This window comes from Epargyreus clarus, unplaced genomic scaffold (genome assembly GCF_041222505.1).
Source record: "Epargyreus clarus isolate Ecla_fem2 unplaced genomic scaffold, WU_Ecla_fem_2.2 ptg000027l, whole genome shotgun sequence".
Taxonomy (NCBI): domain Eukaryota; kingdom Metazoa; phylum Arthropoda; class Insecta; order Lepidoptera; family Hesperiidae; genus Epargyreus; species Epargyreus clarus.
The window spans coordinates 6,952,163-6,968,596 of record NW_027332234.1 but is presented as its reverse complement, the minus strand read 5'-3'; the positions used below and the strand labels follow the sequence as shown (position 1 = coordinate 6,968,596).

Genomic DNA, 16,434 nt, shown 5'->3' with positions numbered 1-16,434 from the left:
ATAACATAGGAGTAGCAGACGAGCATGTAGCCCTGAGGACTAGCTGGAACGCCTCGAAAAAGTATGTCTCCCTTTCCACACCCTTCAAAACGGAAACAGCAGCGCCTAACACTGCTGTTATTAGGCAGAAATACGTGTGGCGGTGGAGCTGCCGGAGTTAAACCAGAAAGGGATCTACCACCTTTAAATAATATACTAATTTTATACTAAGAAATATTGTTTACATTTTTATTGTAAGATACCGTTGCCAGAGAGTTCTTTAAAAATTCTGAAAAGTGAAGTCTACCAATTCACACTCTACTGACGCATTGAACTTTGATCTAATCTTTCTCACTATGATAAAATACCAACAGTGGGATGTCAGTAGCAGCAGCTCCTTGATCCTTTATTCTGTCGGTTTATAAGCATGAAATTTTATACATATTATATAAGTATAAATAAATCAGGTCATCCTAAAGAGAAGTTTCATAAAAAAACATCTCCCAAGACGGTTAATTAGAGGACTAAATATAATGATATTGTCTTCTACCAAAGAACATTATTGGTAGATGACACTAATATTTTTTCTTGATTAACATGTATTATTTCTTTTAGCGAATATATTTAATTAGCCATATCTTGATAGCATAATTGATAGAAGAAAACGTAATAATATATATTTATTATGTAACCGTACTTAGAATAACTTTGCTTTCAAAAATATTATTTCAGTATGAGTTATACGTTACAAAAATAAAGAGTACGTGATGTTATTTATTCGTTTTTCGGTTTATTCACCTAACCAAGGTTGGAATTAAGTTTGAGGTTAACGCTACACACCAATTAAGGTGAAAACGCCTAAAAATATTTTCGCTAAGTTTCCTACGGCCAGTGAATATTTCATTAGATAAATAGGTACCGCGGTGTTTATTACATAAAGACGCTTTGTTTAATTTATTTAGTAGATTTATAATCCACGTAAAACTGCTAGTCAGCCCTGAATATAGAAATGAATCCCGTCGCTATAGCAAAATTATATGACTACACCTGCTCGCAACAACTTCAGACCGGACTAGCAGTTTGGCGCGGACTATACAAATATTAGTATTTTAAATATATACTTTTAGATTAGTACGAAGTAGTACTTCGTATCTAGTTTAACACATACACAAAATAAATATATGTATACAAACTCACGCGTCTCTAAAAATGTATAATAACCGTTCCGCTCTTCAGTTCATCGAGTTTCTGATCGTAAAATAAAATCGTACTACTTCGGAGATCACTGTAATACAGAAATAGTAAGGACTTTATCTGCACAAACGTTTATATTTAGAATTTCTTTAAGTCTCTACTGTACCAATTTTATAAAACCTACATTTTCGATCACTTTTAACAACGTTTATTCTTTTTAAAACACATTTTCATTAAATTCATTGAAACGAATTTGTCTTTTCAATTTATCTAGATTGTATTGAAAAAAGATACAATTAATGTACAGTTGGCAGATTGGTTTTGTGATGAACAAATTCAAATTTACCCATTTCGCTTTTATAGAATTGGCTTATGAAAAATAATTCATTCTCTCGGTGCATATTTTCACGATAATATTATTTCGTATCATTTAGAATAAATGTAGTAATATATTTTAGGAAGTACTATTTAAGTTTTCTTATTGGAATTTTGAACATCGAGGAATGAATGTTAATGAAATTACTAACATAATCTCAATTAATACTTAACTTAACCTAATATTAGATCCCAAAGCTAACTACTACATTTTCAGTACTTCATTAATACCACAAAGAATTAATAAATCAAGTGTCAGAAGTAAAAGAAATGTCATTTGTAACTGGGCGGCCAGTAAAAGGAATTTATTTACAGAATCTATTTACTTAGGTACTAAAAAACTTTGGATCAAGCGGCCAGACGTCTTTATGGACTTTATGAATACATGTACGAATATAGAATTTAAATTAAGCTCTGAATATAGAGACAGATCAATCGAATTTAGAAACAAAATATTGTGCGTATGCGAATTTAATTGTAAAGTCTTATTTTTAAATATAGTGCTGTGTAGTCTTTATTTTGAAGTAAAATTTGTATATCATATTTATTATTACTTATATTATTTAATGCAATGATAGCCTAGTGGTTAAGAAACTCGGCCTCTCGATCGACGGGTCCGAGGTTCAAATCTCAGGCATGCACCTCTGATTTTTCAATGTTATGTGCGTATTAGAAATTAATTATCACTTGCTTAAACGGTGAAGGAAAACAGCGTGAGGAAACCTGCATACCTGAAAGATTGTATAAAAAAAATCTCAAAGGTATGTGAAGTCTACCAATACGTACTTGGCCAGAGCGGTAGACTATGGCCTAATCCTTCTCATTCTGAGAGGAGACCTGTGCCCAGCAGGGGACAATAATGGATGATGATGATGATGATGGGGAATACTTATTTGACAATATAAGTGATGTATTGATTCATTTAACAATAAATAAACTATCATTGTTGCAATAAAAAAGTATTTTAAAGTATATCAAAATAGAGAAAAATATGTGATAAATATTTTTTGAATAAAATAAATTTTAATTTTGAAACGTTTATATTCCCGTTTGTAAGGTATAAATAATGCATAAGTTTCAGTAGCAAAATCAGAAGACACGCCCGAAAAAGTTTATTTTCTGAAATATCCATCAACTTAGCTGGGTTTTGTTAACCTGATTCCTACGATAAATACGTTTAATTTCGTCGAGAATTGTTTTAAATTAAAACAGACAATTAACATTTCCGTGTAGCAAAATTACCTGCGGTTTTGTCGGCTTTGAAACAGACTTACAACGTACTGAAAGTAGTTTAACTAAGCCGCATTGTTTCCTACGTAGTCAATCTTAATCAAATAGTTTGTGAACTTCCCGAAGAAGTTAGAAATGCTTTTGTTAAAAGAGGACTCTCGATTCGATAATCATGGCATTGTTTCTTTGGATATACGAGTATATTCTATTTCTGATTAATTGTTACCTGGTGATTTACTGTTATCTCTTTTTGGTTCCACGTTTGGTTCCAATAATTCCAAAAATCATCTACCTGATCACAAATAATTAATTCTACCCTCAAGCAATCCACCTACAGCACATCTCGCTATTTTTTACGGTGGTAGAACCTTTGGTGGTTTGACTCCACCACCAACGCCACATCTATTTTTGCTTAACAACAGCAGTGTTCCGCTTCGAAAGGTGGGGTCATCTAGGGGTAGCAACGCATCTGTGACCAATCTCAAATCTTATCTGTAGTAGTAGTACTAGTAGTATGTTGTAATGTTGTATGATTGTAATGGGAGACAGACTTTTCCGAGGCGTTCCAGCTTAGTTCTCAGGGGTAGCGGCGCATCTGTGGCCGACCCCAGGTAGGAATATACGAGTATCTATCTAATCCTATCTAATCCTATCTGGGGTTGATTACAGATGTCCATGGGCGGCAGTAGCCACTTACCATCTGGTGGACTGCATGCTCGTCTGCTACTCTTATATTATAAAAAAAGAGTATCTGCAGTAGTCATTTACTACCAAGTGAACTGCATCCTCATTTACTACTTCAATATTGTAAAACGATCTATTTGAACTGATTAAACAAATGAATGAAAAAATAAACAAAAATACTGACCTGCTTTGGGAACATAATTAAAAAGTTCATAGTAAATTCTCAGCTTTAATACTTTCCTCGTGATATTTGCCACTGCGGTTTCAAAGTTCAAATTTCTGTCTCAACTTTTCTCCCAACGCGCCTGAAGAACAACTTCCGTAAATATGCTAAATCTTCTTCTGGCATACACTTAGTAATTTCTTCGTCCATTGTTCTTGAGTTCAACAGAGGTGAAAATTTAAGTTTATCGTAGTTTGATTCTAAAGCTAGCACTTGCTACGGCAGCTGTTTCTGGCCTTTAGTAGTGTCAGCGCTGCTATTGTTCTGGTTTGATAGTTGTGCTAATTTAGATGCATAACGAAGCGTTTAAACTTAGACCTCAGGTGACCACAGAACGGATTTTAATGCTATCTGACTAATTACAAAGCCAATAATAATGCCCACTAGCCACTACTGATCTACAGATGGGTGGTTAAGGGTCCAATGTACGAGTAAATTGGGAGCATTGAAACACTTTAGAAGTGGTGATTGATTTGTGTTTTACTAAATATGCCAAATATTTTCCTCGATTCATAACTTTTAACAGACTTATTTCAAAGACAGATTTGTTATACGAAATTATTTATCACACCCACCTATTAAAATGAATTGATTCTAATAGTGAGAAATACGAAATAACTTTGAGAACGTCTGATCTAGTGGATTGCATACAAATGATCTACCACAATTAAAAATGAAATACCTTTAGTTATTTGTACGCTGTTATCGTATAATTGTTTTTATTTTATCTGGGATTGGTTATTCACCTGGTGTTATTACACTTTTACACGTACAACTCGCAAAGAAACCTTTGTACTTTGTACACTTCAAAAACACACAATTCAGTCGCTCATTGTATATTCTACCAGCGCTCTGACCCTCCGGTATTTACCTGTTGTGTTTAATTTGTTGTATAAAATTTGTTTTAATAAACCAACCCCAAACAGCTGAAACTTTCTTACCGTCTAAATAATTAAATTAGAAACGTTGCAAAATTAAATTCTTACGCATATTTCTCCTTAATAAATGTATAGAAAAGTTATAAGAGTAAGAACCAACTGATAACAATTAGTTGAATGAAGAGGAAAGTTTTGAATTGTTTTTCATGTATAATACATTTACGACTTATTATTTTGATGTAATACTTCTTAAGGCACATTACAGAATACAAAAGTACAGCACATTTAATTGAAATTCGTTTTAATTTCAAAGAAATACTTTTGTATATTCCAGACCAAATTAATGATGTTATTAACATTTATATAATTATAAACATTAATAATTTACACTTATTTATTATTTCAGGCATGTTAAATAAGGAACTCCTGTTTCTCATACAAGTAGAGTATTACATGTCTGACAGTTTTACATTTCTATTATTACATATTATACGTTACAGAAACCTCAAAAAATCATGATTATTTTGATTTGATATTTCTTTTTCAATTATGTATGATCTACGATATATTTTACCGCTTTTTTATTTACCCTTCAAAACAGTTTTCTTTAAATCGCCTCTGGTTAACAGTTCCGTCAACTGTAGTAGAATGACTGTCACTACTTTTACTTGATAAGGGTTGAATGCTCCAACAAGAGCAATAACAATTACTTCAGGCCCTTTGCCTACTCCAATTTGAAATAACCTCTAAAGGTCTTCTTAAAACTCAAGATTATTTTAAATATTTTAATGAGTGTCTGTGCAAATATTACCTTGCGCTCAATTTTAGGCGGGTTAGAATTTAAAATTCAAATGATTATTAGGGTTTAACTTTTTTGTAGTATTTTTAGTACAAATTATAGTATTACAAGAAGAAAATGTAGTAGTACAAGAAGCCTCAACTGAGTTCGTTAAGATGTCAATACCACTGTCAGTATCGGACTTCGATCATCCATCCCAAATTCTACTTGACACGCGTCGGATATATTGAATTTCATCGAATAAGCTTTATATAATGTCTACTATATAATAACGCACGTGTGCCCTACAAACCAAGACATATATATACCGCCGTCATAACAGACAATAAGTAAACCAAACTTTGGCAGCATTACCACACACTTACTCCGTACATCCTAATTCTCAAGTTTTAATTGTTGACTATTGTTTCAGCGAACACGACCGACTTGGGAGTACTGGACCCGTCTCTGTATAAGGCGGAATGTCTTGATGAGGATAATATGTGGCCTGAAGGTCATGTGGTGAGTACAGTAGATATAGTAAATTTTCAACTAAGCATGGGTAGCAAAAGATATCAAAAAATAGCAAAAAAAAATTAACCAATGTTTTACCCGTTGGTAATACTCAATTTATTCAAAATTTGCCTATCATTACTCATGATCGTCATTTGAAAATTTGTCCACAAATGTTAGATAGATTACTCAAAAATTAGATAATTATTAACGGCATAGGTTGATAATTATTAACGGCAGCAAAGAACTCGGGTTAAATGTTGACAACAAGTAAAAAATCTGTAATGCAGAAACTCGCATAGATTTTGACATGTAAGGATTTTTTACAAGACTAAAATAGCAAACCAGCAAGTAGTACATCTGGTGGTAATTGCCACTGCCACCCATGAGCATTTGCACCTTCCAAACCCTTCCACCAAAACTTAATAAAAAAGTATTGTCTAGTCGTAATTATTAATTGTCTATCTATTACGATTCATGAGATAGAGCTTTGTGATAGACGGACAGAAAGCGGAAGATTTGTTCCATTAGGGTCCGAGACCCTAAAAAGTACCTGTAAAGTTTAAACCTTAACAACCAACTTGACTTGTACATTAAGTTTAAATAAGTGAAGGAAAGATTGCAGAACTTTCTCAGTTATTACTACTTAAGAAGTGGGAAGTTTACCAAAGTTTGAACAACTATATATTTCTGTGTGTAGCTTTCCATTATTTTATTATGAACCTTATTTCCTTATGTACTATACCTGTGTCATGTCGCTAGACTGATATGCTTACTTCATATTATTCTTTAGTCAATATACGAGTATGAAAAAAAATGACATTGATTAATAAGAAAACAAAATATCATTAATTTATACTTACTTAGTAATCTTTTTGTACAACCGAGTCAGATTTTTATATACAAATAACAGTTCATATCGTCGAACGTCTGCGCTTCAATGACATTTTTAGGTAATACATCTATGCTTCGATTACGTCACTGTCACCATCACCGTCACCAACTTTCGCCGGCTTTCGTTAGCGACCGTACCTCCGATTTTCGCCCACTTTCGTCAGCGCCCGTCATCGATTTTCGATGACTTTCGTCAGCGCCTGTCACAGATTTTCAGCTAACGTCGCCGATAGTCACCACCTGTCATCAGTGACAGATAACCACAGTTGCTGACGTATGGCGACGACACTCGGCACTGACGATATATCAGGAAGCGTCAGCGGTATCCGACACCAACTGTCACTTATATGATATCTCGCTTATTTCAGCACGAATACCGTATTTCACAGTAGATATTTTCGGCTATATTAGAAAGCATCTAAATATAAAAATCTTATGACATATGCGAATTCACTAGACACTATTTAGTTCAAAGATTTGCTATTTCGTACGTCCCTTTGAAGTAAGAGGAATACCGTATAGTTCACTAACTCGATGAATGGAGGTTGACAGGGTAGACTAACGAACCTACATCACACAGACGCAGACAAATGTTTCTTTAACTAAGTAACTGAGTTACTGATACATAAGTTAGTTAAAGAAACACATAGAAGTAACTGAACAATGTAGGCTTTCAATTTGCTCTTGGTTTTTCCATTATTCTTTTCTAGGACTAGTAGAGTGTTTTAACCCTTACCTAATTGTAGGGAAAAATCATGCCCAGCAGAAGTACATAAAAAGGATTGTTGTCAGTATCTCATCGTATCTCCGTTATACTAAGAAATACAAATGTCTAATAAATATAAAGTCAGTAACATTTTCATAGATATTTCTAGATTGTAAATAAGTACACTGAGTACTGCATCTCTATAAACGGACCTACAGGCGTTGCTAGAGCTGGATAATTAACTCTGTTACGGATACCCTCTGAAATGGAATACGTTGCTGTGTAATTTGAAATGCTATCAAATTTTGAGTACCTATGCCATAATCCTATGCCATAAAGGTATGTCTATTCTATGAATAGCCGAAAATAGTACCTTGACTAATGTATTTATTTTGATGTTAACTGGCTCAAAACAGTAAAATAGCTAAGTGGCTTTTTCTGTTATTGAAATTGAAGTCGCGAGTGAAAAATTAGTTTATCATTATAACTTACTATCGTCTGTATACCGCTCTTCAAATAGAATTGGTTCTATCTCAGGTCGACCGGTGATCCATTGATACTCCGAAAAACTAAATTAAACCACATCGAGTCTAATATTGCTGCAAGGTGGTATTGAAGGTGTTGGTGTAGGTGACCTCAGATAGGCCTCTAGTCTTATGTGAGTTCATTAAAAGCACAACTTCAAGGTTCCGACCTTGGACAAGATTGTGGCCATGTTGGCGCGTCTTATGTACGAACGTGCTGAAGATGGGCCACATGCCCATCTGAGAGGCATCGCGCCCCTTCACGTTCGATCACCTGACGGGCGCCTGCTCCCTCGTGAATTCGAGGGACAGGAGTCCTCCGACCATCTGGAGGTCTGAAAATCTGCACACGCAGCCTAGAACAGGTCGCATAGAGGACCGCTTGCTGCACCGCTGCCTTACGTCAGCTCAACACAGGTGGGCAGTGTACTCACTGAGGGGATTGCCTGGATCCCTCGAGGCCCGCGTTCCCTACGCCACGCGGCGAAGTCACGCCGCGGTATAGGACGACCACTTTCCTTCGTAAAGATGTCCGTGGTTGGCAGTAGCTATTTACCATTAAATAGGCTGAATGCTTCTTTGAATGCTTCCTGAATGCTTTCTACATTAAGTTTTGAAAAAAAATACAAATAAAAGTAGAAGTCATGTCAAGGGCTTCTAGACAATACTAAGTCGTAGGCATGTTAATTACCTTCAATTACAAAATTTTAACATAATATAACAATCTGAAGATATTAATAGCTTTGTGATATCTCTAATTGTTTAACGAGGTAATTCAAGTATGCGTGGTAATCAATGAATCGGTTAATTATAATAGAAAGCACTGCAAAGTAATTGAAAGTCAACTTTGATTTTGACGCAATATGATTTGCTAATTCTCGACAATAGAGATTATTATCTATATTAAAATTGATTAAATCAATTTTGCGAAGTTATGTAAACTAATTTATTAAAATCTAGTTTCGCTCGCAAGAACGATTCTTTTTTAATGTTTTAATATCAGGCTTATGTAATTAGAAATATTATATTACTTTATTTTTACACAAAACATTTTTTTACTCTGACAAAAAATGGGAATATTATAAGACAATTTACATCTAATTACTATCCGTCTATTTCTCACTTGAATGAGTTTTTTTTTTTGAAAGATGATATGAATATATAATGCCATCAAAAACACTGCTTGTAAAAAAATCCAAGTCTCGCCATTCAGCTCTTCCACCGTAAAAAGTCGTAAGATCCATGGAATCCAAGTCGGCTGATTCATACAGACTCTACTTAAGAGACCTTCCGTCTTAAGGTATTATCTCACTATCTAACCTAACAACATCTCATGGGACCATATCAATATTAAAAATATTTTATGTTTCAAATAAATAGATTGGATTTGGCAATCGTACTAAACAAACTAATTTAATTTAATATACATATACTTGTGATATACATTGTTTTTTTTATAATATAGAGGAAGCAGACTAAGCTGGAACGCCTCGGAAAAGTATATCTTCCTTACCGCACTCTTGAAACTAGAACATAGCAGCGCTTAAGACGCAAACATTGATCTAGCGGTGGTGCTGCTGGAAGCGGTGATACCACAAACAGTTCACATTGTGTTTTAATCGCATCATATCGCAGCACACGAGTAACATTACTACGTTTTTATTAAGTTCTATTAATCTTGAGTCACCGAACAATATCATTTTATACACAACCAGTAATATAGATTACAATTTATATTAAAAAGGTTCTTACAATACGCCCCCTTTATCTATATTACCCACCTATAACAAAACTCTACAAAAATACTACCAAACATAACTGTTTCGTGGAACTGGCTAAATAGTTGAATCTCTAAACTCTGACACGGTAGACTACTGTTACTATCTGAGTTACCTTTTGTTTATTTCAAATCAACCTCCATTGAAGTTGACACGGACTTACAAACGGACATACCAAACGCTTGCAATAATTTTAAAATACATTGTTTTTGGTCTCAAATAATCACTCAGTCATCTATAAGCATGCTATCACGCGGAGGTCCAACAAGAATTCAAGTTTGATTTTATTTTAGCACAAATTACGATCAGGCCTACACTCAGGCCGTTACAGGACCACTCTCTGAAATTAAATCACATGTTAAAAAGTTGTAAAATTCAGTTTATTTCCTCTCTCTAACAGGATAACGCCTATTACTATCATTACTTATATCAACAGATTCACGTTCCATTACTTCAGACTCGCTTACATCCGTCATAGCATTAGTTACATTACTTACTTCACTTGTATCTGCAACCGCAGGCAAACGTACACCTATATTACCTGTAACACCCGCATCAGTCATGCACTCTCTTCATTCATCATCACTTTCATTCGAACATGACAATAAATTAAATCGAAAAAGTTAATATTTTGACAACTGGAATTACTCCCGTTATCCTCAGGAAAAACATCGTCTAAAAACTTAACAACTCGACTGATTGTGATTTCACGTGTCTTCGTATTAAATAATCGATATCTTCTTATGAATATCCGACAAAAATCATTGGTTTTGACTTTGCATCCAATTTTCGTCTTTTCTGTTTGGTATAAGAGTATACGCTGCACATCCAAATAAGCATAAATGGGTAACATCTACTCGTTTCCCAGACCATTTTTGTAGTGGCACGCGGTCTTTCACTGCCTTCGTCGGACTCCGGTTTTTGATATAAATCACAGTATTTAACGCTCTTGCTCAAATTCGCTTCAATTTATAATAGACTTCTCGATTTTTCGATAATAGTTCTGTTAGCTCTCTCAACCATACCATTCTGTTTGGTGGTATATACTATATATCGCCTTCTGATGTAGAATTTCATTTGTTGACAAAAAATATCGTAAGCTCTATTACAAAACTTTGTTCCACCATCTGATCTCATACACTTGTTCGACATGCTAGTTGCCTTTTCAACGCGAACTTTATATTTTTTAAATTTCGTAAAGTCTCACTCTTATGTTTGAGAAAATTAACATATTGTGACATTCGAGTATATTCGTCGATAAATAATAACATGTACCTTGAACCGTTGAATGAAGTAGCTTCCATGGAACCACATAAACCTGTATATACGATCTCCAGTATATCGTTCGCTCACGTTCAGAGTTTTGGAAATGGTTTCTTACTAGTCGACATATCCGTCGTAATGTTCACATCATCAAGACGAGTCACAATATTCTTTAAAATTCGCATATATTCCGGATTAGTACGGGCTAGTCTTCTATGCCAATATTTATTTGACATTGTTAAATTACATATCGGTGATTTGACAAATTGTTTAAATTTATGTATACCATGTACGTTGTGGCCAGTTGCGATGATATTATCTATAGAGTTACTAATAGTGCAACCGTTTTTCCGGAAATTAACACTAAATCCTTTTTCAGTAAGTTTACTCACCAATAACGAAATCATACTTAAATTATTAGTCTGTATTTGTCTTCTGCATCCAATGCCTGTAGTTATTTTTAAAATTATTACTTGCAAAGTATATTAATAATACATATTTTCAGCTAGACCATATTTTTCACCGAACAATATCGAAAAGTGCATTAGCGAAAAGTGCTGAAAAGGGTTACGAGGCCGATTTGGATAAAAACTATAACTGCATCATTAGTTTTTAAAATATCTTTTTCCTTAGCCGGGAATCGAACGAGTTCAGTTTTAAAAAAATACACCCTCTATATTATTCCACTATATGATAGTGTCGCGTATAAGGATAAAATTCTGGAAAGTAATGTTATGTGACAAATTAAAGTAAAAGGAAAATTTTGAAGAAAATACATATATTTTCATACCTTGGCATACTAATCCTTAAGGATTATACATATCATATGACTTATGTATAATTCTTTAGGACTATACATAAGTCATAAAATTGAAGAATTTGTTGGTTAATCAACTAATTCTTCGATGTTATGGCCATGACTTACGGCTTAGTATGAGAAAGTAATAGGTTGGCAACTAAGTTCCCGCCGAGGATTTATTTTTAATAAAAATAGATAACTGATTAATTGGAAAATTCTTATTTTTCGTTGTTTACAACTTCGTAATAACGTTGAATATGATTTTCAATATCTCTTTGTTAAGTAATCACTCGGATTTGACTCGAAAAAGTCATTCTCGCAAATTGTCAACTTTACATCTGTATGTAAACTCCGCATACGCATAGCAAGTTACAAACGCATAGCAATTTACAAATCTAATATAATGGTCCTAAAAATAACCTTAACTAAGTCGAACATAAAAATATAAATTCTTGGAGAACAAAACGTCCGCTTTCGAATGATTTAAAACATAAAGCCAAAAAATTGCTAATATGCGAAATGTTTAAATTAATGAATGGCGGTAACTTAACTGCCAAATTATTATGAAAAAATTTGAATTTTCTTAAAAATGAGGCTTTTCCTTTACTTTGTCATTTATCATTACTTTCAAGAATTTTATCCTTATAAGCAACACTATGAGGTAGTGGAATAATATAGAGGGTGTATTTTTTTTCAAATATTACGTAAGTTGAAAACATGATTTTTTGTTTGTGTAGATATTGGTTTGTCTTTAATGCTATTTGGAAGGTTTAGGTCTAAAACGGATAGGGCAAAAGGAATTGTGTAATTAGGGTAATCCGTTTAAAAGTTATTAAGGATTTTACATTGTGAATTTTATAATTATGTATGCTTATTTTCATACAGACATTTATTTAAGCGCAACAAGGGCGAAATTTGCCTAAACATTTGTTTCCTTGGAAACAAACTTATTATTATTTTATAATACGGTGACAGTTGCTTTACCTCACGACAGTTATTGTATTTTGTGTATGTTACCGTTAGATTGCAGAATACGTTAGCATACACATTAACTAGTTAGTCTCAAGATTAGCTAGAAGATAATAATATGCAGATTAACTATGTAGTAAAATTCGAAACATCTTTTCGGACTTGTTCTTAGGGCTAAAACATATGCCTTTTTACGACATAACGACGTATCGTGATACATAGCGACATCATGCCGCAAAGCGATATTGTTTCTTGAAAATATGCAATGTTTGTCGTAAATTCATGACACGACGACGCATCATGGCATGCACGAAACGACGTCAAGGGGTGAAAATTGATACAATCTTCGTTTTGTACTTTAATACAAATGTAATGGGCAAGCTAATCTGCGTTTTAACTGATTAGGCACATTAGCCGCAACATATAGTTTTATTCTCATGACATTTGTCAGAAATTCGGAATGTTTTTGATATTATATTACTTTTTAGGATTCCGTACCTAAAGGGTAAAAACGGAACCTATTACTAAGCTGTCCGTTTGTCTGTCTGACATAGAGCTCTATTTCTGGAACCTTAATGGATAGAAACTTAATTTTTTTACGGAATATGTATAATGATGACCACTTTAACAACAAGTACTAAAAATAAAAATAAAAACTTTCAAATAAAGAGAGTTTTTTTCTTTATAATGACGTGGAAGTGACGCGGGGTTATGTGGGACTTTTACCGCACTAAAACCCCCCGGTGGCCGTCCTCAATGTTTGTTGGAGAACTCCGGGATCTCCGACGAAACGCAACCGAAGTCCTCCAAGCGCGATGCCCCGATCGAGCTCTGCCCTGGGGGAGCAGTTTTCGCTCCTCCCAAACTATCCGGTGTTCACGACGGTATGCGACCACACATACCGCCGTCCTTCCCGGGGACACTTATAGGACGGTTCGAGCTCCCACTCGTGCCACGCCCAACTCCGGAAGCCCCTTTTAGTCGCCTCTTACGACAGGCAGGGGATATCGTAGCCCTATTTTAGTCCAGGAACTACAGGGACAAACATATAAGGACCTGCTATTTTTTGGCGTTTTTCACTTTATCTATTGAACCGTAATAGATGTTAGAAAAAACAGTCATTTAAAAAGAGGATATGTACATACACTATCTGATAGAGTCACTTATTAGCATGAATCCCTGGAAAGTAATGGTGTATAACAAGCTAAAGGAAAAGGCAAATTTTATGGAAAATACATTTTTTTTCAAATCGTCGGTATAAAAAGACCCCTCCACTAAATCGTCAGATGAAGGGTTATGAGAAGTAAAACATCAGCTGGAATTTCCTGTATAATAATCTTACGCCCTCGAGTGTGTCAAGATAACGATTTTTTTTTGCATTTTCAAAGAGTGACACTGACAGTCTTTCGAATCGAATCGTCAGTCTTTCGAATGGGCGACTCATCTGGGGTAACTTAATATCCCCTTTTGAAAATCTAATGCACTGGTGTAATTATTTTTCTCCATTTTTACCTCTCGTATGGCTGCAAACCAGCAGATAAACATATTTCTGCTGCGCCTTGAGTATGTCCGTCTGACTCATTTTTTTTACATCTTTCGAATCCTCTAGAAGCTATTCCCACCGTGAATCGAAAAATATCATACAAACTTTTCTTCACTCACTAAAGTGTAATCTATACAATCGTATAGGTCCAAACGACGCTCGAGTTTCTTCCCATTAAGCATCATGGGCTCCCCTACTACTCGTACATTTCGCGGACAGGAACACAGATTCATTAACTGCAAATGTAACTTTGTAATCCTATATACTTATATAGGATACAAAGTTATTTTATGTAGTTGGTGTATCTAGATAACCGGAAAGAAATTGCAAAATATTATAGTTTTTCCGTGAGTTATATACTAAACACTAATTGTATTCTCAATCTTAACCTTCTATGTCTGCTAGAAGTGCCTTAACATTTTGATGATCGGTCAGTCAGTGAGTGACAAAATTACGAACTTTGACTACTTGTAATTCTTAAACTACTGGTTCAAATTAAATGAAATTGGTAATACACCGTGTCTATACAATGCTTGCTTGGCTCCTGAAAATTCAGGCTTCTAGCTTCATATACAACGAAGTTACAGGGGGTCAAAAACGGGCCGAATTGCTTCGGGAAAAGTATGGTACGGCCGTGCCGCTTCTTTTGGCTCGACTTGGCGGAGGCACTGCCGTGCCTCCAGATAGGATACAAAGTTATTTTATGTAGTTGGTGTATCTAGATAACCGGAAAGAAATTGCAAAATATTATAGTTTTTCCGTGAGTTATATACTAAACACTAATTGTATTCTCAATCTTAACCTTCTATGTCTGCTAGAAGTGCCTTAACATTTTGATGATCGGTCAGTCAGTGAGTGACAAAATTACGAACTTTGACTACTTGTAATTCTTAAACTACTGGTTCAAATTAAATGAAATTGGTAATACACCGTGTCTATACAATGCTTGCTTGGCTCCTGAAAATTCAGGCTTCTAGCTTCATATACAACGAAGTTACAGGGGGTCAAAAACGGGCCGAATTGCTTCGGGAAAAGTATGGTACGGCCGTGCCGCTTCTTTTGGCTCGACTTGGCGGAGGCACTGCCGTGCCTCCAGATCTTTCCCGATACTTTTTCAAAGAAATATTTATACACTGCGTTTTTACTATTACTATCATGCTGAAACAGACTATTTCCGACTCCCCAATACACTCAATATGGGAAAATTACCTTCTTCTTCTATCGGCTCGTCTCCATTTGAATGCAAGTTTCGTGGAAACAACTCTCTAAAAAACGTACGACACACAAACATACTCGTACCAAATGTGACTCTCTGTGTTAATATACAGACACATTCTTTCATTTGCTACCGAACTCGCATATATTATGTAAATAATTTTCTTCAGGATATAAAATGTCATTAATCATAAGCTAAATTACGTGATGCCATAAATTCCCTTAAATTTTTCCGTCAAAAGTTATCTAATGAATATTTATGTGCGTATTTTGGAACTTAGCCCTACCGTGCTTGCATTTTAATGGGAGTAAACTTGTATAACATTAATGTATTGAAATGAACTTTGAATATTCCGTTTGCGTTTTATATGCAACACTATGGTTTCATACGCTAATACCTCAAAGGAATATTCGGATCGACGTAGGTTGCACTGAAGTGAACTGAAATTGGTACAAGTGGATTGAAACATGACAAGTATTTATAGACTTCGTCACAACACGGTATAAGGATCTATATATTTGTACCGTGGTCACAAATAGACTGAAAATGTGGGAAAACGTTGTCAATAAGCTATCACAAAAAGACTTATTATAATTTGTACGTAGTTACGTACTTTAAAGGTGGTAGAGCCCTTTGTGGTTCGACTCCGGCGGCACCACCGCCACACCTATTTCTGCCTTATAACAGCAGTGTTAAACGTTGCTGTGTTCTGGTTTGAAGGGTGTGGTAAAGGAGCATGCTCGTTTGTTACTTCTAATTTATAAAAATAAACTACAGAATTTTCATTTAATTACCATAATAGATAGATAGATATTCTTTATTGCACACTTCAACAGAAAATATATATACAATTATAGTTAATCATATGCAATAGGCGGCCTTATCGTA

General features: G+C 34.7%; 1 protein-coding gene across 2 annotated transcripts in view; it reads left to right on the top strand.

The window, feature by feature from the left end:
- Positions 1-16,434, top strand: part of LOC140753985 (synaptotagmin-15) — a 111,337-nt gene that overhangs the window by 76,980 nt on the left and 17,923 nt on the right. For both annotated transcript variants that reach the window (XM_073088880.1, XM_073088879.1), the window contains exon 6: positions 5,775-5,863. In XM_073088880.1, the coding sequence (XP_072944981.1) occupies positions 5,775-5,863 (89 nt within the window). The remainder of the gene's footprint in view (positions 1-5,774; positions 5,864-16,434) is intronic.